Here is a 27,597-nt window from a genome sequence, read left to right on the forward strand (position 1 = left end):
TTCTGATGTTTAAGGAAAAAAAAAATCTAGTCTTTCACCATTAAATATGATACTGGCTGTAGGTTTTCCCAGATGACTTTTTTCAGGTTGAGGAAGTTCCCTTCTGTTCTTAGGTTGCTGAGAATTTTTATCAGGCATAGATATTAGACTTTGTCAGTCAATGCATTTTCTGTACTTATTGAGATGATATTTTTTTCTTTTCTAGTTCATTAATATGGTGATTTATTATATTGATCAATTTTTAAATGTTAAAGCAACCTTCTTGTATCCCTAGGACAAACCTCACTTGATCATGACATCTATATCTATATATTGATATGTATTTATATACCTGTAGAGAATATATATATTTATTAATATATTTTATGAATACCTGTTATATTCTTATTATCCTCTTACTATCTGTAGAATCTGTAGTGATGCCACTTCACTCGTTCATGATATTGGTGATTTATGTCTTCTCCCTGTTTTTCTAGTCAGTCTGACTAGAAGTTTATTAATTTTATTGCTCTTCTCAAAGAACCAGTGTTTGGTTTCACTGGTTTTCTATTTTGAAATTTTCTATTTTGAAATCTATTCCTATTTTGATTTTTCTATTATGTTTTTGTTTTCTATTTCATTTATTTTTGTTCTAATCTTTACTTCCTTTCTTCTGGTTATGTTGAGTTTAACTTCTTGTGTGTGAGGGGTTGCTTTTCTGTTTGTTTCTTTTGTTTGGAGTGGAGTCTATTGACTTGAGACCTTTCTTTTCTGATATAGGCATTTTAGTGCTATTAATTCCCTCCATTTACTGCTTTGATATCATCCCACAAATTTTATATGTTGTATTTTCATTTTCATTCAATTAAAAATATTTTTCAGTTTCTGTTTTGATTTCTTCTTTGGATGCTAGGTTATTTACAAGCATATTATTTATTTTCTAAATATTGGAGATTATTTATAGAGAATATTGATTTTTAATTTAATTCCATGATGGGCAGGGAACATATTTTTATATGACTGGAAATCTTTTAACTTTGTTGAAAGTTAAAATAAGATCCAGAATGGGTAGGGGTGCCTGGGTGGCTCAGTTGGTTGAGCGTCTGACTTGGGCTGGGGTCATGATCTCACAGTTTGTGAGTTTGAGCCCCATTTTGGGCTCTCTGTTGTCAGCACAGAGCCACATCAGATCTTCTGTCCCCTTCTCTCTGTGCTTCTCCCCTGCTCATGCTCGCTATCTCTTTCTCTCTTTCGAAAATAAATATTAAAAAAAAATTTTAAGAACCAGAATGGATATATTTTGGCAAATGCTCCATATCTATTTGAAAAAAAAAAGTTTATTCTGCTATTATTGGGTGGAGTGTTCTATAAATATCAATTAAGTCATGTTGCTCAATAGCATTGTTAAAGTCATCTGTAACCTTGGTTATTTTCTGTCTACTTCAATTAATTATTGAAGAAGGAGTATTGAAATCACTCATTATAATTGTGGTTTTGTCTATGTTTTCTTGCAGTAATACCCATTTGGGCTTCAAATTAGAAGCTCTGTTATTAAGTTCATATACATTTAGAAGTGTTATGTCTCCTTCTTGAATTGGCCCTTTAACATTATAATGTGATCCGTTTTATATCCAGTAATATTCTTTGCTCTGAAATCTACTGTCTGGCATTCATATAGGCAATCTGGAATTCTTCTGACTAGTGTTTCTTGGTATGTCTTTTTACGTTTAACCCACTTGTGCTTCACATTTAAAATACACTTATTGGGGTGCCTGGGTGGCTCAGTCGGTTTAGTATCTGAATCTTGATTTTTGCTCAGGTCATGATCCCAGGATCATGAGATTGAGCCCCACATCGGGCTCTGTGCTGAGTGTGGAGCCTGCTTAAGATTCTCTCTCTCTCTCTCTCTCTCTCTCTCTCTCTCTCTCCCTCTCTCTTTCCCCCTGTGCCCCCCCCCCCCCCCGGCTCACATGCTTTCCCTCTCTCTCTAAAAAAAAAAAATAGACTCACTGTAAACCGCATATACTTGCATCTAGCATTTTATTTATTTTTTTACTTTTTATTTTTTTGAGAGAGAGAGAGAATGCAGTATCTTAATCCAACTTGACACTGTGCCTTTCATTTGGGGGCATTTATACCATTTTCACTGAATACAAGTACTAATGTGGCTAGATTTAAACCTGTCATTTTGCTTTTTGTTTTCCATTTGTTCCATCTTTTTCTTCCTCTTTTCATCTTTTTCTCCTTCCATTCTATTTTATCTCCTTTGTTGACTTATTAGCTATAATTTTGTTTAGCTGTTTTAGTGGTTACTTTAGGTTTTATAATATACATCTTTAGGGGCTCCTGGGTGGCTCAGTCGGTTAAGTGTCCGACTTCAGCTCAGGTCATGATCTCACGGTGTGTGAATTCGAGTTCTGCATTGGGCTCTGTGCTGACAGTTCAGAGCCTGGAACCTGCTTCGGATTCTGTGTCTCTCTCTCTGTCTGTCCCTCCCCCACTCATGCTCTGTCTCTCTCTGTCTCTCGAAAATAAATAAATGTTAAAAAAGAATTTTTTTTAAGATTTACAGTATTCATCTTTGGCTTATCACAGTCTATCTTCAAGTAATGGACCACTTCATCTACACTGTAAAAACCTTATCATAGTATACTTCTATTACTGCCCTCCCAGTATTTATGCTATTGCCTTATATTTTACTGCGGTATATGTTATAAACTCCACAGTACTTATTTGTTTAGCTAGTCCATTATATTTCAAAGAGTTAAATAATTTAAAAAATCTTACATATTTGCCCATATTTTTTTGGTTCTCATCATTTTTTTCTGTTGATTCATATTTTCGTCTGGTATGATCATTCTTCTGCCTGAATGACTTCCTTTACATTTCTTGTACTATAGATCTACTGATGATTAATTCTTCGAGGTTTTGTATGTCTGAAAATACCTATTTTACACTTTGGGGGAAAATATATTTTAACTGGCTATATAATTCTAGGTTGACAGATTTTTTTTTCCCATTCAGTCTTTAAGGATGTCAGTCCACTGTCTTCGGACTTGCCCATTACTCACAAGAAATATGCTGTCATTCTTACCTTTATTTATATATAATGTGTCTTTTTTTCCTTTGGGTGCTTTCCAGATTTTCTCTTTATCACTGCACTTGGGCAATTTGATTATTTGTGCCTTATAGTTTTCTTCATGTTTCTTGTGCTTGGAGTTGGCGCAATCTCTTGATCTGTGGGTTAATAGTTCTCATTAAATTTGGAAACATTTCAGCCATTATTTCTTCAAATAATTTCCACGCACGCTCCTCCCTCGCTTCTGTCCTTTGGAAACTCAAGTTACACATATTTGAGGTCATTTAAATTTGCCCTACAGCTCACTCACTAAACCTCTTTTAATTTATTTCTATTCTTTGTTTCTATCTATATTTCATTTTGGATAGTTTCTATTGCTTTGTTTTCAAATTCACTTACCTTTTCTTCTGAAATGTCTAATCTGCTATTAATTACATCTGATGTATTTTTTCCTCTCAGACATTGTAGTTTTCGTCTTTAGAAGTTTGATTTGGGACTTTGAAGATATCTTTCTTGTTTCTATTCATTTCTTTAAATACAATTAATATCATTATAATAACTATTTTAATGCTCTTGTCTGTTAATTTTAACATCTGTGGCAGGTTTAGACTGGTTTCAGTTGTTTGAAACCAGTTGCCTCATTATTGGTTGTGTTATTTCAATTCCTTGCATGCCTGGTAATCTTTGATTGTATGCCAGGTATTTTATATTTTATCTTGTTGGAATCGAACGTTTTTGTATTCCAGTAAATGTTTCTGAATTTTGTTCTGGGTCACAGTTATTTTGAAATAACTTTTGGGTCTTGCTTTTAATATTTATTAGGCAGAACCAGAGTAGCATTTAGTCTAGGACTAAATATTCTCCCCTACCGAGACAAGACCCATCTGAGGACTGTACCCAGTACCCTGTAAACTATGAGGTTGAATTGAAAATAAAGAGTTTAAACAATTTTTTCATGGATTTTTCCTGCAGAGGAGGAATTGGGAAATAGAGTTAAAACTGGAGGGTAAGTAGAGTTAAGATATTTTAGGAGAGAGAAAATAACTACGTTTGAATAGTGATAGAAATGATCCAGAACAGAGGTGGTACTATAGGATAGAGAAGGGAGAATTGCCAGAGCCATATCCTAGAAAAGATGAAAGAGGCTGGACCTATTATATAAGAAGAGGTACTAGATTTAGATAGGGGTATGGCATCTTTTTAAAATTTTTATTTTATTTTAGAGAGGGAGAGAGAGAGAGAGCATGTGAGTGAGGGAAAGGGATAGAGGGGGGGAGAGAGAGAGAGAGAGAGAGAGAGAGAGAGAGAGAGAGAGAGAGAATCTCAATCAGACTCTATGCCCAGCATGGAGCCTGACATGAGGCTCAGTCCCACGACCCTGGGATCATGACCTGAGCCGAAGTCAAGAGTTGAATGCTCAACTGACTGAGCCACCCAGGCACCCCAGGGTATGGCATCTTTAATTCATCTATGATAACAGGCAGGAAGGCAGGGTATATGGGAACAGATGCTGTTAGGAGCATAAGTGTGGTGGTGAGAGTATGTGGAAGTTCTCATCTGATACCTGCAATTTTGACAGTAAAGTAGGAAGCAAGGTGATCAGCTGAGAGTGAGGGTGAGAGAGGAAGTCTTAGCATTTTGAAAAGAGAAGGTAGTGCAAAATAACAACCTGGGAGACTGGGGGAGTAAGTGGACAAGGGAAGTCTAAGTATAACTGTTAGACATCACCAAGAGCCCACTTGGGGTTCATGGTTATGCATTTAAAGCAAAGCCAGTCAGGATGCTTTTGTGCTTTCTCCAATCACACTCAGGTGCACAGGTGCAGTCTCAGAGCAGGCAGAGGGCTGGATTTAACAAACAGGAGGGAGTAAGAAAGGGAAAAGGGAGTAGAAGAATGAAGAATGGTTGAGATTAGAATACCTTCTGGGAGGAGTTAGCTGTGAAAGGGCTGGTCAGAGAGTAGGTCAGGATTGTAGTTATTCATAAAGACAAGGTCTTGAACAGTGTTGCTCAACAAATAGGCCATACGCTGGAGCCAATATGTGAACTGCATGCTACTCATCTGCAGTGAGGTAAGTTCAGAAACTGAAAGTAAACGTTTAGGAACACTACTGTGCTATCCAAGCATATGATCGGTGGACTTATATTTAGAATGTCTTGGCTTTTAAAATCTCATCTGTCTATTAATTTATATTGTATTTTATAAAAGGGTTGGTCTGCAACAGATTGGGTCTAAAAACCATAACAACAAAATCTGGTCCTTCCCCACAGCTAAAATACTGCTCTAGTGTACATGACCATCCTGTGAGTTATCTGAGAAGGGTAGAGGGCAAGGTCATTGGAAGAGAAGAATTGGAAGGCCCAGCTTCTTGAATATTGACGTCACCATCGTCAGTTTCCTTCCAAGATGGAAGGTCTCCTGATTGCCTAGCTCCAGCAGGCACCCTTCTCATCGTATGTTACGTGAACACCGTAACTCCAGTGTGAATGGTGTTCTCAAGAAGGTGGCCATTGTTCTCTCCATTTTACAGCTGAGAAAGCAAACTCCAAGTTCACATAGCCAGTCAAGGAAGGAACCAAAATTTGAACCTAGGTGTGCCTGTCACCCCAAAGCTGAACTCTATACACCACTCTTTTTTTACATGCTTAAAGTTATGGGGATAGCATGGCCATAAGCCTCATGAGAACTAAGACAAATGCCTTTTGGGAATGTGTTGTGGTCCATGTGGCCAAGCCAAGCATTTCAGTTTCTTTTAGAATCACTCGTTACATCTGCTGTGGTAATCCACAGCCAGTTGCTATCTAGGCCCCTGTCTCTCCAATTTGTCTTTGTTGAATCAAAGGCTGAAGCACCTCAGGAATCCAACATGCAGTACCCACCACAGGATTTCCTACATTTTCTGTTCATTTGCTTCAGTAACTACTTATGTCTTAGAAGCACTTTCTAAATAATGGTTTACAGAATGGTAAGATTATGAGTAATTTTCACAGTTCTACTCTTTTTCCTAAAATTTGTGCGATGGGTACGTTATTTTTATGATTTGAAAAGGTCAAGCATAGATCTATACTTTCAACTAGCTTCTTCATGTAGTAACTTTTTAGGACTCTTAGGTCTCTGATGAGGGCTCAATGGGCCCGGTTTCCCAGGGAACTGGAGTTCCAGCTGCACTGAAGGCCTCAGCATTTCCATAAAAGTTGATATCGGTTGTGTCCCACTCTCCTCAGGTGCATGGAGTTTCTGAGGAATTAATCTAAAAACAAAGTAAGCCTTAATCTCTTAGGGCTTCCCTGGTTTTTCCATTCCTTGGCTCTCCAGTAGGCCCAAGTAAGTACAACAGTAGAGTTAATTTAGAAAGCTTGTCCAAGTGTCATGGCATGACACGTTCTTCTGGAAAGCCCTCCCTGGAGCTCTATTATGTCTGTATGCTTACACAACACATAGGACACAGCATCAGAATTATAGGTTTATGTATCTGCATGTCCTGCTAGGCTGTCATCATGAAGATACAGCCTGTGGCACAGCGCAGGGCCTGCGACACAGTGGGTGCTCAGTAACAGCGAGTTGATGAGTGAATGGGGAACTGATGCTCAGTCTGTATAGATATTTTCGTAGTGATGTGTTTAATCTTTTCTGCGTTAAGAAATTCACTGCCACTTGTGTATATTAGTGTATAGGGGAAGAACTTTTGGACTTACCGACATAAGACTTGGTTTTTTTTATTCAAATATATGGCTTTTCACCCAGGGAAGATGGAGAAGAAATAAAAAACCCACCAGGAAAACCAAATATACCTGGACAGGGTTGAATGTGCTCACTCAGTTTGATTTTAAATAGTAATCAAAGTAGAAGATAGGAGCACAATTTTCCTTTGAAAAATAGCACTGCAAATCACTTTTGATGTGGAAAGAGGAATCATTAAAGTGCTTTAATGTGGTAAAATGCTGATTATCCCCATTATTAATTAAAAGTAACTTAAAATCTTTGGTTGGCTTCATAAGCACAACTAGAATTTTTAAATATGTGCTATTAATTATTGTTGCTAATATGAGGTTTAAAACCTGATCCTCTTAGGGAGACTAAGTGGTAGGATGGGGGAATTTTAAAATGTGCCTAAAAACTAGAACTACCAAAAAGGAAAGTTGGCTCTTCTTCCATCCTGCCAAATTGCTCATTCCCTCAATCAGAAAGGCAACTGACATGCCAGGCAAGATAGATACACACTAAGTTTCACATCATTTATTTTTATAAATTTGTATTCCAGTCAGACGGGGAATACTTTGATCTCAATATGTACCTCATTGGTGTTAAGAGTCTGGACTCATTGTAATGACTATGGTAAAAATAAGATGTTTTTCCCTGGTTCATCTACAAAAAAAAAAAAAAAAAAAAACTATAAAAACTAGCACAAGCTTAACTATCGTATCTAAATAGAGAATTCTTCCTCTTCTAGATTGGAAGACTAAGTAAAATACAGAACAGACAGTTACATCCTTAATTTTTTTATTATACCTTTTGAAATAATTTGTATATACCTTTTAAATAATTTCAAGTGCCACAAAAAATAATGTTAATAGCTCAAAATCAAAAGTTAAAAAAAAAAAACCCTAAGTATAATTTTTAAAATCTTTTTCTCCTCAAGCGTTTTACGATGGGATAATGAGACAGATGTCTCTCAACTGGAAGGACATTTTGACATTGTTATGTGTGCTGACTGGTAAGTACATAAAAATCATAAAACTCCTGTTAGAAAAAATAGCTTTGCTGGAGTAATTGGGCTGTGCTGCTTTGCTGACGGCTAAGCCAAGTCAACAAATGAAGCACAAAGCCACCTTAACCTCAACAAATTAATATTCATCTCCATGTGACAGTTATAAGGTAGTCTTCTATCACACAGTAACTTCTACCACATTATTTCCCAAAGATTGATTTTGAGAAGCATTTCCATTTTCTGGAATTGCCTCTGTTTCATGCTTGACGTATCAGTAAATGGACGACTTAGGCAAATTGCAAATAATTATGGCTCGGAGAGGAATAGTCTGGAGAAAAAGGAGTTTATCAACACAAACAGCTCAATTAGCTTACTTCTTAGGAGAGATCTGACTATTGAGATAAGGGAATATAGGTACATGTGTGTACACGCACGTATATGCTCCTACAAATAAACGTATTTGTGGAATATCTTCGGGGAAATATCTTTTCTTAAAATGTATGTTTGTTATCTAAATTTTCAGTGTATTCAATCATGATATTTAATTAGACACAAAACAGGAATTATAAAATTACATTTTATTGTTATGCAAATAACATTAAAATCTCTGTCAGGTGCCTGCGTTTTAAAAATAATTTACATTAGATATTTTGTCTTCTCTTTTAGCTCAATCTACTCATTGTTAATGAGAGTCTGATCCCAGGTTGCAGGATAAATATGTATCAAACCTTAATAATTATTTCAAATAATCTTAGGTATTTTCTTCATGCACGTCGAAAAAGAATTATTTCACCATACGGGGAACGTTGTCAGTTCTAAAGTATTTTTTTCCCTGGTAAGAGTAAGATGTTATTTGTCGTTTTATCATGGTTTTATGACACTTTAGATTTGAAAACACAAGTTCGGATTTTGAAGAAGTTCTATTCTATCAATCAACCCAATTACGAGATCCGGAACCTGGAGAAAACTTTCCCCAGAGAGAAATGGGATGAACTTTTCAGGCCGTCATTATTATCATTATTATTCTAAGTAAGATTTTCAATAGGTAACCCTTCTACGTAAGTCACTGGAATTAGATTTGCTTCCTTTTTTCTTCTGAAAAATACTTCTCAAGGGAAAAGAAGGAATTTGTTCTATTTCCAGTTTTCCATGGCCTTTTGGTGTCTTTGCACCCAGTTTCAGAAAACCTTGTTCCAAACGAGGGAGAAACAGATTTTGGACTAATCGTTGGTATGGTGCCTAAAGTTATATCCCTCATCTGATCAAAACCAAAGCACTAAAACTTCACCATACGATTTGAGCAAGTAATTTAGTAACTGCCTCTCCTCACCAAATATGAGAAAGGATCCTCCAGGTTTCATTGCACAGGTGAAGATAATGCTGGCAGGATTAGATGAGATTAAGCATGAAAGATCAGAGAGCAGCAGGAAGAGGGAAGCAGGGAGGCATCTTCTTGGAGGTTTAGACAGGGTCGCAGGCGTGGGCTCTGATATGTGGAGAAAGTCAGGTCCGGCTGGGAGATTTAGAGTTAAATGTGTCCCTTACACAAATATCAGAACAGCCTGGCTTTGTCAGACCTTGTGCTATGGACACTCACACCATGTCATCCTATTTGTACCAGAGAGACAGGCAGCGGAAGTAAGATTTAAGCTCTTTTCTGATTAATGTTCTCAGTTAGGTTAAAAATAGCCACACAGCATGTTTGAGAAATAGTCTTTTTTTTTTCCCCTAGCGAACAACAGGGTCACGTACAACCGATATACATAATGCATATTCAGTTGAGGCTTTCATTGCAAATACGTAACATAGCACAATGTTAGATGTATACACACACACACACACAGACACACACACATCCAGGAGCTATGTGAGTATTTACGGATTCAAATGAACTAAATATACCAAGTTTTATTTTGCACATGGCTTTTCTATGCGTGAGTTGTTAAGTTTTTTTTTCCCCCTGGGGTCGTAAGTGCCAAAACGTCAGCCTGTTTATAGTTTCCCATTTGTAAATGTGAAACATTAAGCTAGTCTCACTGCAATGCCGATATTATTTCCAAAAGAAATGCTTTGGTAATGGTCTCTCTTCATATTCACAGGGATGGGTAAGCTGCTTAGAAACTTAGAAAGCACAGTGATATTTTTAATATGCATGTTGTACACATAGCAGTGAAGCAAAGGCTCCGTGAGCTCTTTATGTCCTGACGGTTTGGTGTTGCTCTGTCAGTGATTGGCGTGGGTGATGCTTCTGGGGACGGGCAGGCAGACCATGCTGCATTTTTTTTTTCCCCACAATGTTACAGAGGAGGGGAAAAGAAAAAACAACTCTCTTTAGACACCACCTCCAAGATGAAACTTGAAATACTCAGTGGCAGAAATAGGTGCCACGCATAAACAGATCACACTGCCGCACACCGTCCTTTAGTTGTTATCCGTGAGATCTGGATTAGGCCATAGGAATATGAAGCAAGAGTTGGAGTTCAAATATTAGGTTCATGGATTAAATCCTTACTGAAGCATTTCCAGCAAGGGTGGCATTGTCTGATTCTCTGAATAGCTAACCAGTGGGACTGCTTGATCCCATTTACATGAAAACAAACCCCATTCACAAACCTATTCCAAACCCACCGTTGCGGTTCAAGGAAAATGCACATGATTACAACGAGCGGGTGATATGTTTATGTTTTTAAATCATTCATATATTCATATATTTACATTCAAACATTCATAAACCCGTGGGCTGTGGGGGAAATGACTTCTTTCCCAGAAGAGACGGTCGCCTTCGCTCACATCTAAATTTAGGAGCTCCCCAGATTCTAAAATAAAGAGGCAAGCTGCGAAAGCGAGCCAGTATTTCACCATTCAGCATTTTTGACAATGAAATATAGTTTCATGGTTCAACAGTTTCTAAATAACTTGTAAAATGTCAACTTTGAAATAAACAAGAGGAAAAAAATTGAGGTACACCTGCGAAAGGATGCTGTTGACAAACATCACAATATTAGAATATTTAACCACAGGTGTAGAAGAAAAACCTGCCTATTAAGTTCCTCGGTTGACTTGTTTAACATCGAATTTAATCTAAGAGTTCCTTTCTACCCGAATGCAGTCCAGCCTGGTCCTTGCTGAGTTTAGATTAGCACGTGATTGTTAATTTTCAGCCTGCCTTTCCAGACTCCTGTTCAATCACAATAATCTCAGAGTCTGGAAGTAAGATTTTTTTTTTTTTCACCCAATGAACGCTTTCATTCAGTGTTCGATGGCTGTCCAGTTTATTGTAGCTCTGCAATAAATAAAAATGATTCTGTATGTTTGGATTCTCTAAAGGCTTGGAAAGGAAGTCTAAAATGCCACCCATAGCCTGATGCATCGCGCTAGGTCCGCAGGACAGTCAGCACTGTGCCTCCAAGCGCCGTCTGAGACTTTGTGGAGAAATGGGGGAAGGTTACACCACCCCACTGGCTCTCTTAGCATTTTTACACTATGTATGGTGGGTTGTTCCTATTTTCTATTATTCTAAATGATGAAAAAAGTTTGATTTTTAAGGTGTGTTTGTGGCAACAAAAAAACATTTTTTTTTCTCAAAACAGGCTCTAGAGTACCTTTGTTTTCTTCCAGATGCTGTGCTCGTGGATAGTTCTAAATCGCAGCCTTCCCACCTGAAAAACTCTTTAACCCAAATGCGGCCAGCCCTTTTACCTAAACTCAGCCATACCTAAAACTCAGTCCCAAAGAAGATAAACAAATTGTCAAAGATCCGGCACCCTAAGGGGTAGCCCCACGGGCAATCAGACCCCCCATCAACCCTGGCTGCACAGCGATCAGTTGATAAATATTGATAGAGGCCATTCTTCTGAAAGTTAAATCTTTAACTTAGCACATGTCATCTTAAAGATTGCATAGAGACCTTCCTTTCTGTGGATACTGACCGAGGAATGTCTCCTTGTCCACTGCACTCATTAATTAGTTTGTCTATGAGTGGAGGGTTGGGTGCTCTGTGCTCTGCCTAAAACTCTGATTCTAAGGGAGGCCGTGAAAATGGCCTAGCACCTTTCCTTTGTCCTGAATCAGACCAGATCAGTGGAACAAAGCAAGTGTTGATTCCACAAGTGCATTATATGGAGGGCTGTGTGTGTGTGTGTGTGTGTGTGTGTGTGTATTTTAATAGCCAAACTAGTGCAACTGTCCATGTATTTTGATCAGTAACAGAAGGGAGAGTTGAAATGGTATCTCCATTCCAATCAGTGACCCACTCAGCCTTTTTTAAATAGATCCACTTAAGCTGCTGTTGTTCTCAGAGCCCATTAGGACTTATTTAAGGGGTGAATTTTCAGGAGATTATACATCACTCCCACTAAAGCACATTGAAATTGCTCATATGACGTATCCTACAAAGCATTATACATTCTGCCTCAGAGCTAAGTAGAAAGGTGAGCTTGCTTGGAATCAAGACTTATTAGAGAACTGTAAGAATTACTTTTGGGGAATTTGACTTGGAAGGATGGAGTAGACAACACTGCCATTCAAATACCTGTGTGGAATGGGTGCTTGGGTGTTAAGGTGCATTTTCCAGTAGGCTGCAATATTAATATCTTTGTCATATCCAACGTTGAGTGGAAACAGGGCTTTATAAGGTTATGTTTTAAGCTCAGTTTTTAAGGTGCTGATTATTTCTGACAGTCTTACCAGTTCATAGGATGCACAGGTACAAACTGAAGAGCGGTCTTTTGCTTAATGTTGCGTATCATAACCAGCCAGCTCTCCTACGGGCCTGAGTAACTGACAGAGATATTGTCCCACAATGATAGTCATTTAAAAAAAAAAAACCAGGGTGCTTAATTATTAAAATTTAAAATATTATTGGGGCGCCTGGGTGGCTCCATCTGTTGAGCATCTGACTTTGGCTCAGGTCATGACCTCACAGCTCGTGAGTTCAAGCCCCACTTCAGGCTCTGTGTTGACAGCTCAGAGCCTGGAGCCTGCTTCAGATTCTGTGTCTCCCTCTGTCTCTGCCCTTCTCCTGCTCACTCTCTGTCTCTCTGTCTCTCTGTCTCTCTCTCTCTCAAAATAAATAAATAAACAAATAAATAAATAAATACAAAATTAAGATATTATTACCTCACTAAAGAATAGGGTATACAGTCCTGAAGAGAAAACTTAAAAAAACACCAAGATAGAATTTGATTCCTTTCTTTTTTTTTTTTTTAATTTTTTTTAACGTTTATTCATTTTTGAGAGACAGAGGAAGACACAGCATGAGCGGGGAAGGGGCAGAGAGAGAGGGAGACACAGAATCTGAAGCGGGCTCCAGGCTCCGAGCTGTCAGCACAGAGCCTGACGCGGGGCTTGAACCCACAAACTGCAAGATCACTACCTGAGCCGAAGTCGGACACTCAACCAACTGAGCCACCCAGGTGCCCCAAATTTGATTCCTTTCTTATCAACCCTTAATGATTATTAATCACTGATTAATATGACTTATGGGCAAGTTTTTGTAGCATTTGAATTAGACACACTCTAAGCTCTAAGATTTAGTGGTTTTTTGTTTTTTTTTTTAATGGAATGATAGGAACATTTTCCCCTGGCTCACCCTCAGGTTGTCCTGATTGATGGATGGAGCGGGATAAGGTTCCCACTCTAGATATGATTTTAGTTCATCTTGAAAGGATTCTTTCTCCGATGCTCAAAGCATCCTTTTATAGAAGAACCTTCTACTGTACACGTCATGGTGAAACCCAAGCACTGACTTCCTGGCAATTTTTCATACACTGCTTTCCCCCACTCCTTTCTCAAATGAGAGACTTGGAAGAGAACCAACCTAACTGGTGGAACTTTCTACCCCAGTGTTGGTTCTTCCTTAACAATTCCTTAACGATACCCGTAAAGAAGTGCGGACAGCCTGTTTGAGGGTCATTGAAACCAACACCGTACGTAAGTTGCTCGATTTCAAGAACTGTGTTTCTCTACCAGTCAGGCAGTAAGCAGACACTTACAGAGAGTACCTTCTGGGTGCGTATGTTGGTTGTGCTAGAACTTGTAGTGTGTAAATGAAGAGAGACCGGGAGCTCCTTGAGGATGGGAACTTTGTTTTATTCACAGCATGTCTCCAATGCCTAAAACAGCCCCTAGTATGTAGTCGATGATCAGCAAATATTTGTCAACTAATATATACTATTCATTTGATGCCCACCACAGCCACGTAGGTGGGCGTTTATTGACCAGGAAACCGAGGCCTCGTGTGAAGCGACGTAGCCACACATAGTAGAAAGTTCAGAGCCAGAACTCTATTAAACCCTGCACTGGGCTGCCCACTTGCCTGCAGTTTGACTCGGCACAGCAGCCCTCCTACTGAGAGCTGGTAGTCACGCTGAGTTCAGAGGAGGATGATGAGGCAGGGCCCTCGAATCTGTGGTGCTTACTCATGCTATGTGAGGAGCAGGGAGGCCAAATCAGAGGGACCCACACCAAACTGCAGCATTAGAAACGGGAGGACGAGGCTCCACTTAGGCCCCTTATGAGGTGGCTGATGCACAAGGCTGCTCAGTGCTTTAGCCCACAAGTCCCAGATAAGACAAATCTGCCCCAGGTTTCCAAGAGCAGGCCTGGTAAAGAAGGCTTAGCCTGACCCAACCAAAGGGGTGACAGAGCAACAAACGGAAATTCTCAAAAGAGGGGGCGTCTGGGCGGCTCAGTCAGTTAAGCTCAGGTCATGATCTCATGGTTCATGAGCTTGAGCCCCACGTTGGGCTCCGTGCTGACAGTGAAAAGCCTGAAGCCTGCTTCAGATTCTATGTCTCCCTCTCTCTCTGCCCCTCCCCTGCTCATGCTCTCTCTCTCTCTCTCTCTCAAAAATAAATAACCATTAAAAAAAAAAAGAAATTCTCAAAAGAGAAGAAAAATGAAAAATCACAGTGAACTCGAAAAAAATCAACATGGAGGTCAAAGGAGAAAAACCCTGTGTGATACCTTGCCTAAACCTGGTCTTTGTTTCTGGAACTGTTTACTCCTAGGTCAGTGGTTGAGTCTGACCTCGGTGCTGCTCTTAGTCACTAAAACCCATCAGCACCAGAGATCTGTTCTGTGGTTTGGGCATCAGAGGGCTGGTGTTTGTTTCTGGAGGGTGGCCTCATAGTGCCCTCCGTGGGCTGATGGCCCAGGTCTATAGAAACTAGGCTCTCGTGACAGGAAGTGTTACATCTCAACCAGATGATCCCCCCAAATGGCAGCTTAGAAATTGTCCCTTTATCACTCACACATGACCCAGTCATGTGTGAATCCTGGCCAGTTGCATGTTGATGACTTGGCTTCGGGTGGATAACACCAACCACAATATCTTTTTTTGTTCCAGTGAGACACTTGAATGGAAGGGAACAATTTCTCCTTTTTTAGTGTTGAGTAAACATGTGTAATTAGTCTTGTACTTATCTCCATTAGTATCATTAGACTTGGAACCCAGTTTAATCTCGATTCTGCTCTCTTCTCAATGTCAGCCTGTTTCTGGACCAGTACAGAGCCAGCCTTGTTGATGCAATAAAGAGATTACTCCAGCCCAGAGTAAGTATGTTTCTATTTTCTCCTGAACACTGGCTTCAGAATAATTAGTCTGTGCACAAAGATGGAGAGAGTAATGGAATGGCAGGATTAATGTCATGTAATACTTTAATACTTATTATGTCCAACTTCAATTGGGTCTTCTGATCTATCAGATTCTTTCCTAATCACAACTAGGAAACTTCTTACCCTTGGCCTTCTGATAAGGAACACAGTGGGTAGTAAAATAAATGAAACCGCTTCAAAGATAGTGTGAGATTATTTTTATCAAAGAATTTCTTGAGTCTTTTCCTTTGATAACAATATCTTCATATTAAAGTAGAAGTATGATATTGAAAGTTTTCTGTTGACTTCTGTCATTTTAAATCCCTTCAATGGTAACCTTTGTCATTGGGTATTTATTTATTGCAGAAGAATATTTTTTCTTTTTATTTCTGTTTATATCAAAAAAATAGGACTTCAGATGAATCTGTATATTAAAAGTTCTTTGCTTTAAAAGGAAGCCATTATTTACATATTATAAACATTAGGTCACAATGAAGCCAAGCATGGCATAAAATATTGTGCACATTTTTACATTTATATATCCATTTATGCCTGTGAGTAAATTACAGAGTTTGTAGCCATTCTTATTTTGTTGGGCTGTTCCACTAAGCTAGGAGGTCCTACAGCCTAACCGGAGAGTTAATATACATCTATTTAAAGTAAGAAAACAAGTTTAAAGCTCATGCATTAAAAAAAAAAATCGTATAAGTATGTAAGACTCTTGCTGTGCCCTAGGAATTTAAAATAGGTTAACAATGTTAATGCAGTTCTAAGACAGGTACTCATATTTGTCTGAGAAAGGACTGCAGCCTGTGTGTGTGTGTGTGTGTGTGTGTGTGTGTGTGTGTAAAAGTATTTTCTAAAGTTTTGTTTCAAAAGTCTTTTTAAGAAGGTTTGCTCTAGTTCTCTGACCTCGATGAGACTTATGGACTAATACCTTTCAATCTTTCTTTTATATCTTATTCACATTGAAGGTTCCCAGAGCAATTCGATAATCGTCCTTTGCCTTATGCTGTTGCTTTTTATTTTGTTATCTCTGTGTAGCTCAGAAACTTTAAATAGGCCTCTCAGAGGAGTAACCACAGCTTGGTAAGTGGTAATCAATTAAATTAAATTGGCCTTCTCAATTCCCCCTGTGAGGTGGGTAGTAGGTCTTGAGGCAAGGAAGGGGCATGCTCCAAGCTATTGATGGCTGCTGCCATGGTTGAGTGAGCAGCCCAAGTTGAGGGTAGAAGAAGGAATTGGGAGCCTCCTCATCCCCCCCACCCCCACCATTAGCCTTGGGTGATTCTTGTGAGCACTTGCAAGGTCAGGATTTTCAGAGAGGGCATGGAGATTCTCCGATGTAAAGGCCTCTGTGAAAATGTATCATACATAAATACAATGCTTTCAAGGACTCTTGGATCTCACACTGCACAGACAGGACTTCACCAACACCCTTCAAAGCCTATTTGTGGCAAATGCTCCATTTGTCAGAGATTTGCATGATTTACCTAGGATCTATTGTAAATCTTTCGAATGATTTCCAATGGAAAACCGTCCAGGCTGTGGGTAGTCCTAAATGCGGATTGGGCTGGAATCTCTAGCAGCTTCTTCTACACCCTTCAGTAAACCCTGAACCTTGCCTGAAGTGTGGCTCCACGGAGCGGCCCTCCTAGTGACAGCCGATACTCACCGTTAGCTCGAGAAGGACGAGGCAGGACCCTGGAGTAGGTGGTACTTGCCCATTCTACATGAGGAGCCGGAAGGCCAAATCAGAGAGGCCTGCCCTGAACCGCAGCATTCGAAATGGGAGTAGGGAGCCTGGCTTAGGCCCCTCATGGGATGGTTGATGCCCAAGGCTGCTGGGTGTTCTCACCCAAGGTGTCAGATACCCGCCACGAGAGGGGAAATCCAAGTTGTGGGTGGCGCACGGATATGCCCAAATTACCGCCCAGGAATCTCCTCCCCGTTGGAAGCAAGGCACTTGCACTTCCTGGGCCTCCATCAGGTGGGTGGTAGAAGGATCACATAGACTTGGCAGTGGCCACCAGGAGCTCCGTATCTTGTACCAGTGGGCTGGTTACCCGGAGGCGGGGGCGGGTAACCAGAGCAAAAACTGACCCCTTCCCCTCTTAGGTCTCAGGACTGGCTGTTCTGCTGCCATAGGCTCTCCTCCTGCGGAAATCACTATCTAAGACTAAGAGAACACGAGAGGTTTATTCCATTACAATTAGAGCTGCTTTTAACGTTCTCTTGAGCCCAGACAACTTCTCCATGGTTTTGTGGCCCTGGTGTTAAAAAGGTGTCACAAGAGGCCCACAAAGAAACAACTTGGGGGGCTCCATTAGTGGATCCCAAGTTCTGGGTAATTCAAGGCTCAGCAAATTCAGTGGGAGATAAAAGCCAAGTTCTCAGGGTGCTCTGTGAAAACTATTTCAGCCAAATGCTTCCAAATGCCCAGGAGGGCCCCAGTTTCTGCTGGGAAAGCAGGTAAAGCTAGAGGATGAAGTCACAAATATCTGCATACAAAACCCAAGTCTGCTCTTACTATCAAGGCTCTCTGAGCCCAGAGTTTCATCACCTCCGGGTGAGGGAGGAGTAGGTCTTGCCTCCGGCTGATGTAAAATATTTGCATATGTAAATGCCCAGGCCAGTGCCTGGTGCATGGGATGTGCTCCAGGATGAAAACTGGCTGTTATTGCTCTATTAGCTTGTCAGGGTTAATACCCAATACTTGTCCAAAGGGACACTTGACCTGGCCGATGGAGGGTGGTGTGGGACGTGAATCTAGGCCCGAGTTCACACTAGCAGGCTCTGGAACTCAATCTCTCTCACCAAGTCCTTCTTCTGGAGGGAAGGTATGCTTCTTCTCTGGAGTCTGCAAGTTGAAGGTTCAGATGTGGCCACTTACTGGGTTCATCTCATGAAGCCTCAGTTTCCCCCGTGTGTAAAATGGGGAGGGAACAAGCCAACGCATCAGAAAGCTTTAGCACACACACACCACTGGCTCTGAATATATTTTAGCTCTTAAAGAACCAGAGAGACTTTCTGACTGTGGTGAGGACAGAATATTTCCTTGCAGACATGCCGGTGGGAGGGGAATACACCATTCTCTTGACCCAAACTTTGGTGATTTCTGCACATACCTGGACATACAGCGTCTCCCCTGCACCCAGGTCCTGCATGCCTGGCAGCGGGCCCCTCGGCCCCAGGAGGACTGTCCGCATGGATGAAGATGACACTTTTTGCTACAGACAGAGTGAGAGGAGAGAGATCAGTGCTAGATGGCAATAACGGAGGAATTGTCACGTGAGGTTTCAAGGGGTGAGCTGCGGGAAGAAATGAACTCTGCCATTTGCGGGTATGTTCCTTGATTTCTAGCTAAGGCAAATCAGCTGTCTGGAGTCACGTGATCCAGAAGCAAAAAAAGGTAGATGGAGAAGAGGAGTTTCCCTGCTTTTCAGATTTTGAATTTTTTTTTTTCTTAACGTTTATTTATTTTTGAGACAGAGAGAGACAGAGCATGAACCGGGGAGGGGCAGAGAGAGAGGGAGACACAGAATCGGAAGCAGGCTCCAGGTTCTGAGCCGTCAGCACAGAGCCCGACGCGGGGCTCGAACTCACGGACCGTGAGATCATGACCTGAGCCGAAGTCGGACGCTTAACCGACTGAGCCACACAGGCGCCCCTGCTTTTCAGATTTTGTAGTGTGGTCATGAGTGAGAAGAACAGACCCCGGAGAGAGCTGAACCACCAAGGTGCGCTCCCGGCATGGCACAGTGCCGATGTCAAATCCCAGAGCTGAGCTTAGATCCTCAGCCAGATGGGCACCTGTAGTTGCAGAGTCATTACACGAAGCCCCAAATTTCAGCAGGAAATTTTTTTCGCCGGCCCAAATGGGAACTTTCCTCAACCTGCTGGTTGAGAGAAGCTATAGAACGCTGGCGTCCTGCCAGAATGTACAGGGAACTCTCTAGCAAGCTTAAAAGGTGAAAAGAAAAGAACGGATACTAAAAAGGAATGAAATTGGCAAAATGTACTTATTCTAAGAAGCAGTGTCGCTCCAAAGCGTCCCCTCCCCATCTGTTTCCCTTCCATGAGTGGCTTCTTGTTGCTGCTGATTGATAGGTGACCCCCCGTTGTTGTGTTCTTCAAAGAACATCAGCAATGTCTGATACCAGAGGACCAGAATGTAATTTAAAATACAGCCACAGCAACCTGCAAGTTGAACTTTAGCCTGGAAATGACAAGCCACAAATGGCATCTACTAATATTTCTCTGAAATGGCTTTCAGTGCAGGGAGGGACACCAAGCCAGCTAGACGGTCTGAATTTACTCAGAAGCGCACAGAGATGGATGGGGATGCCATGTTGACCGCTCTCCAGCTCGTCCCCGCTAACCAGTTGTCGGGAATTCAGAAATGCCATCTTGGGATTCATTTAACCTTTAAAATTTTTTTTTTCAACGTTTATTTATTTTGGGGACAGAGAGAGACAGAGCGTGAACGGGGGAGGGGCAGAGAGAGAGGGAGACACAGAATCGGAAACAGGCTCCAGGCTCTGAGCCATCAGCCCAGAGCCCGACGCGGGGCTCGATCTCCCGGACCGCGAGATGGTGACCTGGCTGATGTCGGACGCTTAACCGACTGCGCCACCCAGGCGCCCCTCATTTAACCTTTAAAACTGGCCCTAACTAACCACCAAATTCCTGGAGCCCTGCTTGTATGCCAAGAGTGCTATGCATGTAAATCACGGACATGGTTTTTGAAGAGCAGAGATTTCCTCCTCCTCCTTTTTTTTTTTTTTTTTTAAATCCAACATCTCAGCATACATCTGTACAAACCTCTGTTTTTGCTTATCTCGGGGAAATGCCTTGTGAGTGTGGGTTCAGGGCAATGAACTGAGCTGGTGCTGAAGGGCCCTTATTTTCCTGTCTGCCAGCTGGGTCAGAGACCCAACAAATCCTCCCTTGTTCTTGGTGAGAAACCGGGTTCAGCCATACCTGCCTCTCCCAGTTGTGGGAATAGAGAATCTCCAGATTGTTTTAAGACCCTCAGAGTAGGAGGCTGGCTCTAGAAGTTCTTTCCTGAAGTCTACCCAGGTGCTTGTTCAGCACATGTAGTACTGAGTCTCTGCCCCCAACGAATTTATAATCTGGTCGTGGAGATGTACCACACTCACAGGTGGAACCCCAGTGGACAGTGAAAAATGGCCTACAAAGCCCAGCCTTTGGTCATATATAATGTGATGCTGAGTTTATTTGCTTTGACAGTCTTTCTAATTTACACCTTCATTAGAACGTGATAGTCAAGATTTGGACTCTGTCTTGATGCAATAAACATTTGTGAAGCAACTACGAACTACCCGGCACTCTGCTGGGAATGTGGGGTAGGGGTGTCAATATGTATCATGAGCACTCTGAGAATCTCAGTTTAGCAGATGAGTGCCTGAGCCACCAGGAATTACAGTGCAGTGTGATGGGTACTGGGGAGGAGGTACACCAGAAAGAGTGACTGACTGCCTGAGGAAGGTTTCTGTGGAGGGAGTGGCATTTGACTCTGGTCTTCAATAGTAAAGCTTCCTAAGCTTCAAGGGAAGGGGACTGAAAGGAAGCATCCCACATCCCAAGTGGAAGGAACGATGCTCCCAGGTACAGGGCATGAAACAGCATGTTGCATTCTGGGGTCAACAGAAAGTTTGCTCTGGCTGGAGTGTGAGAATCTGTATGGTTTTGGGGTTAGCGTTGGGAGGGGCAGAAGATGAGGTTAAAGAGTTAGTTTGGGGTGCCATTTTATGAAAGGCCGAGGACACTATGAGAAGAAACTGGGCTTTATTATATGGGCCATAGAGAGCCACTGAAAGTGTTTGAGCAGTGGGGTGGTCAGATGTGGGTTCTAGAAAGATCGACTGGGCCGCATAGAGGCTGTAGTGGAGTATGAGAGAGCTGGAAAGCAGCAAATCTCCTCAGGTCACCATCGTGGACCAACTTGTACATGAGATTGAATAGTTAGGAGCTAAAGAAGATCTGAAGATGGAAAAGAGAGAATTGAGTGGATATTTACTGAGGAATTATTCAGCAGACATTGACAGAGTACCTCTCAGATGCCAGATGCTGAGATGCTGTGCTAGGACCTGGGGACAGAATACGGTACAATGGAATCTTGCCCTGAACGAGATCCCAGTCTAGTGTTAGAGACAAACAAGCAAGCAATTACCTGATGGTGTGTTAAGGATATAGCAGAGGTGTGGGTGAGGAAGCAGAGGGCAAAAGTGGCCAAAAGGGAGGAGGCACAGCATTGAGGCCAGGGATGGTCAGCAAAGACATCCCAGGGACAGGGTGTCTAATTTGGGTGCCGAAGGAGGAGTAGGGTTTACCAGGCAGACAAAGAACTGGGGATAAGAGAAGCATTTCACCCAAGGGAATGTTTGCAAGTTTGAAGACACGTGGGGTCCATGAAAGGGCAAATCGGGGGACTACGACGAGTTTGGCCTGATTGGAGCTCCAAGTGGGTATGGGGGAGGGGCTAGAGCCGGGGCTGAAGATAGAGGCATGGGTCGGGTCATGCTAGACTTTGCCTGCCTTCCCAGAAAGGTGGGACCCATGTCATGGTCTTCAAGCTCTTTTTAAATGGGAGAAGCCTTCGGTCAAAACGTTTTTAGCCATCACCCCAATTGTAAGAGAGATAAAAGTGAAGCAGCTGTGGTTAGATTGGATGTGAGAACATTAGCACTTCTGCTCTTGGTCTCATTTTCACCCTCCCATGTCACCCTGGACACAACTCAAACACAGTCTGAAAATCATATACAGCAAATGACACTGACGCAGGTGTGGCATTGGAGGGTTTTACAGGCCATGCCACAATTCCCTGGTTTCCAACTTCATTTTGAAGGTGAAGGGTACGGAAATGCTTGGGGCCTAGTAGGTACTCGGTGTGTTTGGGTGGGAGGATGGGGGTGGGAAGGGGTTTGTGGCCAAGGGTACGAGTTCCATCGTAGACAGAATAGGTTAAAAGTACTTTCAAAAGGCCCCTGGCTGGCTCAGTTGGTAGAGCACGTGACTCGATCTCAGGGTCGTGAGTTCAAGCCCGTACTGAGCATGGAGCCTACTTAAAACAAAACAAAACAAAACAATGGGGCGCCTGGGTGGCTCAGTCGGTTGAGCGGCCGACTTCGGCTCAGGTCATGATCTCTCCGTCAGTGAGTTCGAGCCCCGCATCGGGCTCTGTGCTGACAGCTCGGAGCCTGGAGCCTGTTTCAGATTCTGTGTCTCCCTCTCTCTCTGCCCTTCCCCCGCTCATGCTCTGTCTCTCTCTGTCTCAAAAATAAACAAAACATTTAAAAAAAATTAAAAAAAAAAACAAAAATCAACTCCTTTATCATGGGGCGCCTGGGTAGCTCAGTCAGTTAAACTCTTGATCTCAGCTCAGGTCTTGATCTTAGTGTCGTGAATTCAAGCCCCGAGTTGGGCTCCAGATGGAACCTACTTAAAAAAAAAAAAAAAAGTATTTTCAGAACATCCTCCTGGAGAGACCTAGTAGGCACCTGAAAACATGGGTGGGCCCTGGATGAATGCTCTAGATAAATATTTGGAAGTGTTGACGTATCAGTAAGAGCTGAAGTCGGGGACTTCCATACGATTGCCTAGAATCGAGCACAACAGGAAGAAAAAGTAGGCAGATCCCTGGAGACCAAGGGGCAGGTGGAGAAGCCAGGGAAGGGGGTTGAGAGAGATGGAGGGGAGGAAGCAGGCAAAGGCAGCATCTCAGAAGCCAGGTAAAGAAAAAAGTAAACATAAGCTTAAACGTGTAATCGGTATTTAATAGTTGGTTGCCTGGAAATGAAACAGGAATAAAGGCATTTCACTGGCATAGCGTATTCCTTTTAAAAGAAATCTGAAGCATACTTGTTTTTTCCAGAAGCACACACCCTTTAATATATGAGTATAGATTAGTGTAGCAAAATAACAACAACTGAGCTCACGATGTAAACAATATCGTTGTTCAGTGGAACTACTCCTCTCTCCTCTCCAGGGATAAATGAATTCTCTCAAATTTCTGCCCATCCGTCAAAATTTTACGTTCAATTGAGTGTTCATTCTGAGTTTAAGACGATTCTAGGACTTCAAATGCCTAGGAAGTTGGGCTTTGGTAAATTGAAAGTAATTTCTCTAAAGTGATGGGCTAATTTGAAATCTATATCTCTTTTTCTTGTTTTGATTTTTGCAGCCTAAATTGTAAGGCATATTCCTCTGATTGTACCAGTGTCCTGCTCCACTGGGGACAGGGAATTCTAAAATCATTCCTTATGGGGTGGATGCTGCCACTCAGCAGCTGTTTATTGAATGAATGGATGATGTACTATTGTCCCTCCTAAATACTGATTCACACCTCAAAGGTGTCTGTCTGTATTCAATAAAGTGAAAAAGAAAGCATTTTAAAACTCAAAACTGAGTAATTAGAGATTAAAACTACTGCTCACCCTTTCTCTTTGTTGTGGGCACAGTATTGTGCACAGAAGGCTGCCCTCTGAAATCCCATCAGAGCTACGGACTCTGTAAAAGCTTCCTGGGGAAGATCATTTTTCAAGAATAAGCAATAGAATGTGGCCTTCGAATTCCCTAAGACTTGCATTTCTCAGATTACTCAACATCTGGATTTCGTTTATTCTCTCGACAAGTATTGACTGAGAGTCTACTATATGCTAGGCACTGAGAAAATGCAGTGAATAAAACATTAGAAGATCCCGTTGTCAGGAGCGTCCGTTCTAGCCGAAGGTGACTGGCAGTAACAAACAGGGATATAATGTGTGTTAGCGGTGATGAGTGCTAAGAACAAAAGTGAAGGGGGGAGGGGAGGGGAGCGTGATGGGGAAGCAGCTGCTGTTCTAGAGGGTGGTTAGGGAAGGACAGATAAGCTGGGACCCAGAGAGGGAGAGATGTCTGGGCGGAGAGGAATGCCATATGCTTAGCTGGGTCCCCCTACAGCTCACCCTGACCAGCAAGGGGTGGGGGTGGGGAGCATGTGCTTATAAATGTAAACACCAACCCAGCCAAGAGCCCTGTAGCCCTGTAAACATTATGATATGTAGCTCAGATAATAACTGTTAAAAATCAACTCTTCAGGGGCACCGGGCTGGCGCGGTTGATGGAGCATGCGACTCTTGATATCAGGGCTGTAAGTTCAAGCCCCACGATGGGTGTAGAGATTACTTAAAAAAAATAAATAAATAAAATCTTGAAAAAAAAAATCAACTCTTCAATTTTAACTGGGAGACAATTTTTGCAGGTGACTTGAAAATAAAGCAACTTCCATTATTCACAGATCCAGACTGGCAACCAGCTCTTAGAAATGACTAAAATGACCCACTAGTATTCCTTTTTTTTTTTAATGGAGACTTTTGCTCCCCTGCCGAGACCATGTATTATATCCAGTTTCACATCAAAATGAATTTTTGCTGCTAAGTTTGAAAAACGCTGAAAATAGCAATTAATATTGGAAAAGTGGACAGGACCTGAAGTGTGGTGGCGCGATCGGTGCTGATATAATTATGTGCCTGAGTGTGCACATGTCTGTGTAAACACAGTATGAAAACACACTTGATGTCCAGGACACTGTATCAGTGTATTTTCTTGCAGGTGGATGAGGGAAAGAGAGGGAGAAAGAACTGATAGGATCCCTCTGGCACTGTTAAGTGGTGTAGATGTCTCTAGTCTTACATTGACATAACCTTGGTTTTCAGATTATTTTCACATTCGTCATCTCATTCGATCCTCACAACTTACTGGAGTTGGGGCGGGGACGGGGGTTGCGGCTTCGTTCTTCCCGTTTGGTGAGTGAGAAACCTTGGTGGGTCGGCTGGGATGACCGAGGAGACTGGATTACGTCATCCCCAAGGTCCCTTCTCGTTCAACAGTTCTACGGCTTTTTTTTTTTCCTTCTTCTAATTTTCCTGAGGTGACAGCTGTGTCATGGTGGAGACTCTCTTAAGCCCAGAACGTTTTCTGCCACGCAGTTCCTCCTCGTCTTCTTCAAGGCCTTCACTGCATGTTTAATCGTGTGTGAAATGTAATGTCTACCACACAAGGTCATTGAGGGTACCGTTGATGGGATGGAAGGGAAGGTTGGTGAAGCACCAAACACACTGGTAGCTATTATTATTATTATTGCCATCGCTATTACTAATAAGGAGGCAGTGTAGTGTCGTGGAGCGAGCATCAGCCCTGGAGTCCGGTAAGTTTCCAGTCTTTTGCCGGTTGTGTCATCTTGGCCAATTATTCAACCATTGGGAGCATGCTGTAAAAATGGAGCTGATAACACCTCCATTACCGGGTGGCGTGAAGAGCAAATGAGACCAATGGAGCGCCTATCCCAGACGCTCCATAAATAGGTGGCAGTAATAAATGAGAAACCACCTTTCATAAGAAATATTTTCATGACCCCCTCAAAACCTGAAGAAGCATTTCACAGAGGTGAAGTATAACCTTGAAGTTAACAGAAGCGTACGGTCATCTTTTGAACAAAAAGAAAGGATTTGGAAGTTGAGCTCTTCTGTGCATGTCTCAAGAGGGCGCGGAAAAGTCCGCTTGCAGCCAAGGGTCGGCAAACGGACATCGTGGAGTCTCCTGTCCAACGGGCTTCTGAAATCCAGTGTAGATTTTACTCAAGTCCCTCCATCCTTTCCACGGCAACAAGCTCATGAGGTTGTGCAGTTTATTTGGAAAAGCCCGGCGACCCTCATTATACCACTTTTCTTTGGAAAGCAATCATTTGAGTACCGCAAGGAGCTGCTTTGCTCTAATGATGACTATCATGAAGAATTCGATGAAGTTGGAAACCAAGATCTGGTAGCCTTGTCTCTGACAGCATGGTCCCGGAGAAGGCTGGTGGTAGCAAAGAGCAAAATTCTCCAATAGAGATTGCACTTAGCTGTCCCTGCGGAGAATTTCTTGGAACTGAGTTCTCAGGGCACAGTAATAAACTAACGTCCCTAGGCGTCCGTTGCCACACACACTGGAGCTGTGTTGTGGACAAGCTGGTAGCTGCTAAGGAGTCGCAAGGTGGGTAGCACTGCCATGGACCAGTTACTCGAACATCTGGCTGATGGTTTGAACCACTGGACCCAAGAGAGGTGTGTGACGTACAGAATACCGACTCTGGGCCACGTTTTATTTATCAGATGCGTTAGTTGAAAAGGGAAAGACAGCAACATTTGAATGCGAAATACACGTATTTTTTCTTGCTTGATGTATATCTGTCCTCGAAATTATTCTCGCTGTGAATGCCCATCCTGTGTGGATGTCTCCAGGAACAACTGTGTTTTCTACCTGAGAGCAGTACGTTAAATGTTTTACCCAATGTTTGTTGTGTTTGGTTGCCTTCCAGGTTTAAAATGTGTGAATTTCCTTTTTAATGTTCTAGGGGAAAGCAATGGTATTCGCCCCACGCCGAGGGAATACTTTAAACCAGTTTTGCAATCTAGCTGAAAAAGCTGATTTCTCTATCCAAAGACATGAAAATTATGATGAACACATTTCAAACTTCCACTCCAAGGTTAGTTTTCTGCTTATGTTAGATAACACTTTAATCCGCATTGCATTTTGAAGAGATCATGGTCTTTTTGGCAGGTAACCTAAATATTTGATTAAAGCACTCCTTAGGTGTGCTGCTTCTGAACAGCTATTTGTATCTGATTATTTTTGTGTGGTAAAGCCATCTTTTATCTTTGCATGTCTAGAAGGATTTTACAGAAACCATTCCTGTTTATTCCTTTCTCTGAAACAAACTAATCTTTTCATTCATAATAGACTAATTTGTAGGATGCAGGGGAGGTGGCATAGAATGAATGATAAACAAGCATTTATATTTTAATGAAAAACCTTCGGCTTTTAAGTAGGTTAAATGCTCAGCTGCACTGAAATAAATAGAAGGTGAATGTCTAATTGTATCATGTTGGACTGTAAATCTTTATCTCTGCTTGCTTTATGGCTGGGTCAGTTGGCAGTTTGAGACTGTTAAATCTCATACAGAATTTCACAGTTGTGAGGTTATATGTCAGATCGAGGAGCTACAAGATTTAGGTCAAAAGCACTTATCTGAGAGTGATTTCTAAGCTTGCTTACATAAAGCAATGTTATCAGCCTTTTTATTATTTATAAGTATAGAGCAGTATAGGACACTGAGAGGCGAGCGTTCCACTGAAAACTTTTTAGGAATTTCACCTTTGCTAATACATATCACACTTGCTAGTCTAACAT

The 27,597-nt window shown here is 41.8% G+C and overlaps 1 protein-coding gene across 7 annotated transcripts in view; it reads left to right on the top strand.

The window, feature by feature from the left end:
- Positions 1-27,597, top strand: part of CAMKMT (calmodulin-lysine N-methyltransferase) — a 411,885-nt gene that overhangs the window by 378,468 nt on the left and 5,820 nt on the right. For 4 of the 7 annotated variants that reach the window (XM_045054167.1, XM_011281035.4, XM_011281038.4 and 1 more), the window contains 3 exons: positions 7,699-7,773; positions 15,258-15,321; positions 26,762-26,893. In XM_045054167.1, the coding sequence (XP_044910102.1) occupies positions 7,699-7,773; positions 15,258-15,321; positions 26,762-26,893 (271 nt within the window). The remainder of the gene's footprint in view (positions 1-7,698; positions 7,774-15,257; positions 15,322-26,761; positions 26,894-27,597) is intronic. The other 3 variants (XM_019827134.3, XM_011281037.4, XM_019827135.3) reach the window with 3 other exon arrangements.

The sequence above is a fragment of the Felis catus genome, chromosome A3 (assembly GCF_018350175.1).
Source record: "Felis catus isolate Fca126 chromosome A3, F.catus_Fca126_mat1.0, whole genome shotgun sequence".
Taxonomy (NCBI): Eukaryota; Metazoa; Chordata; class Mammalia; order Carnivora; family Felidae; genus Felis; species Felis catus.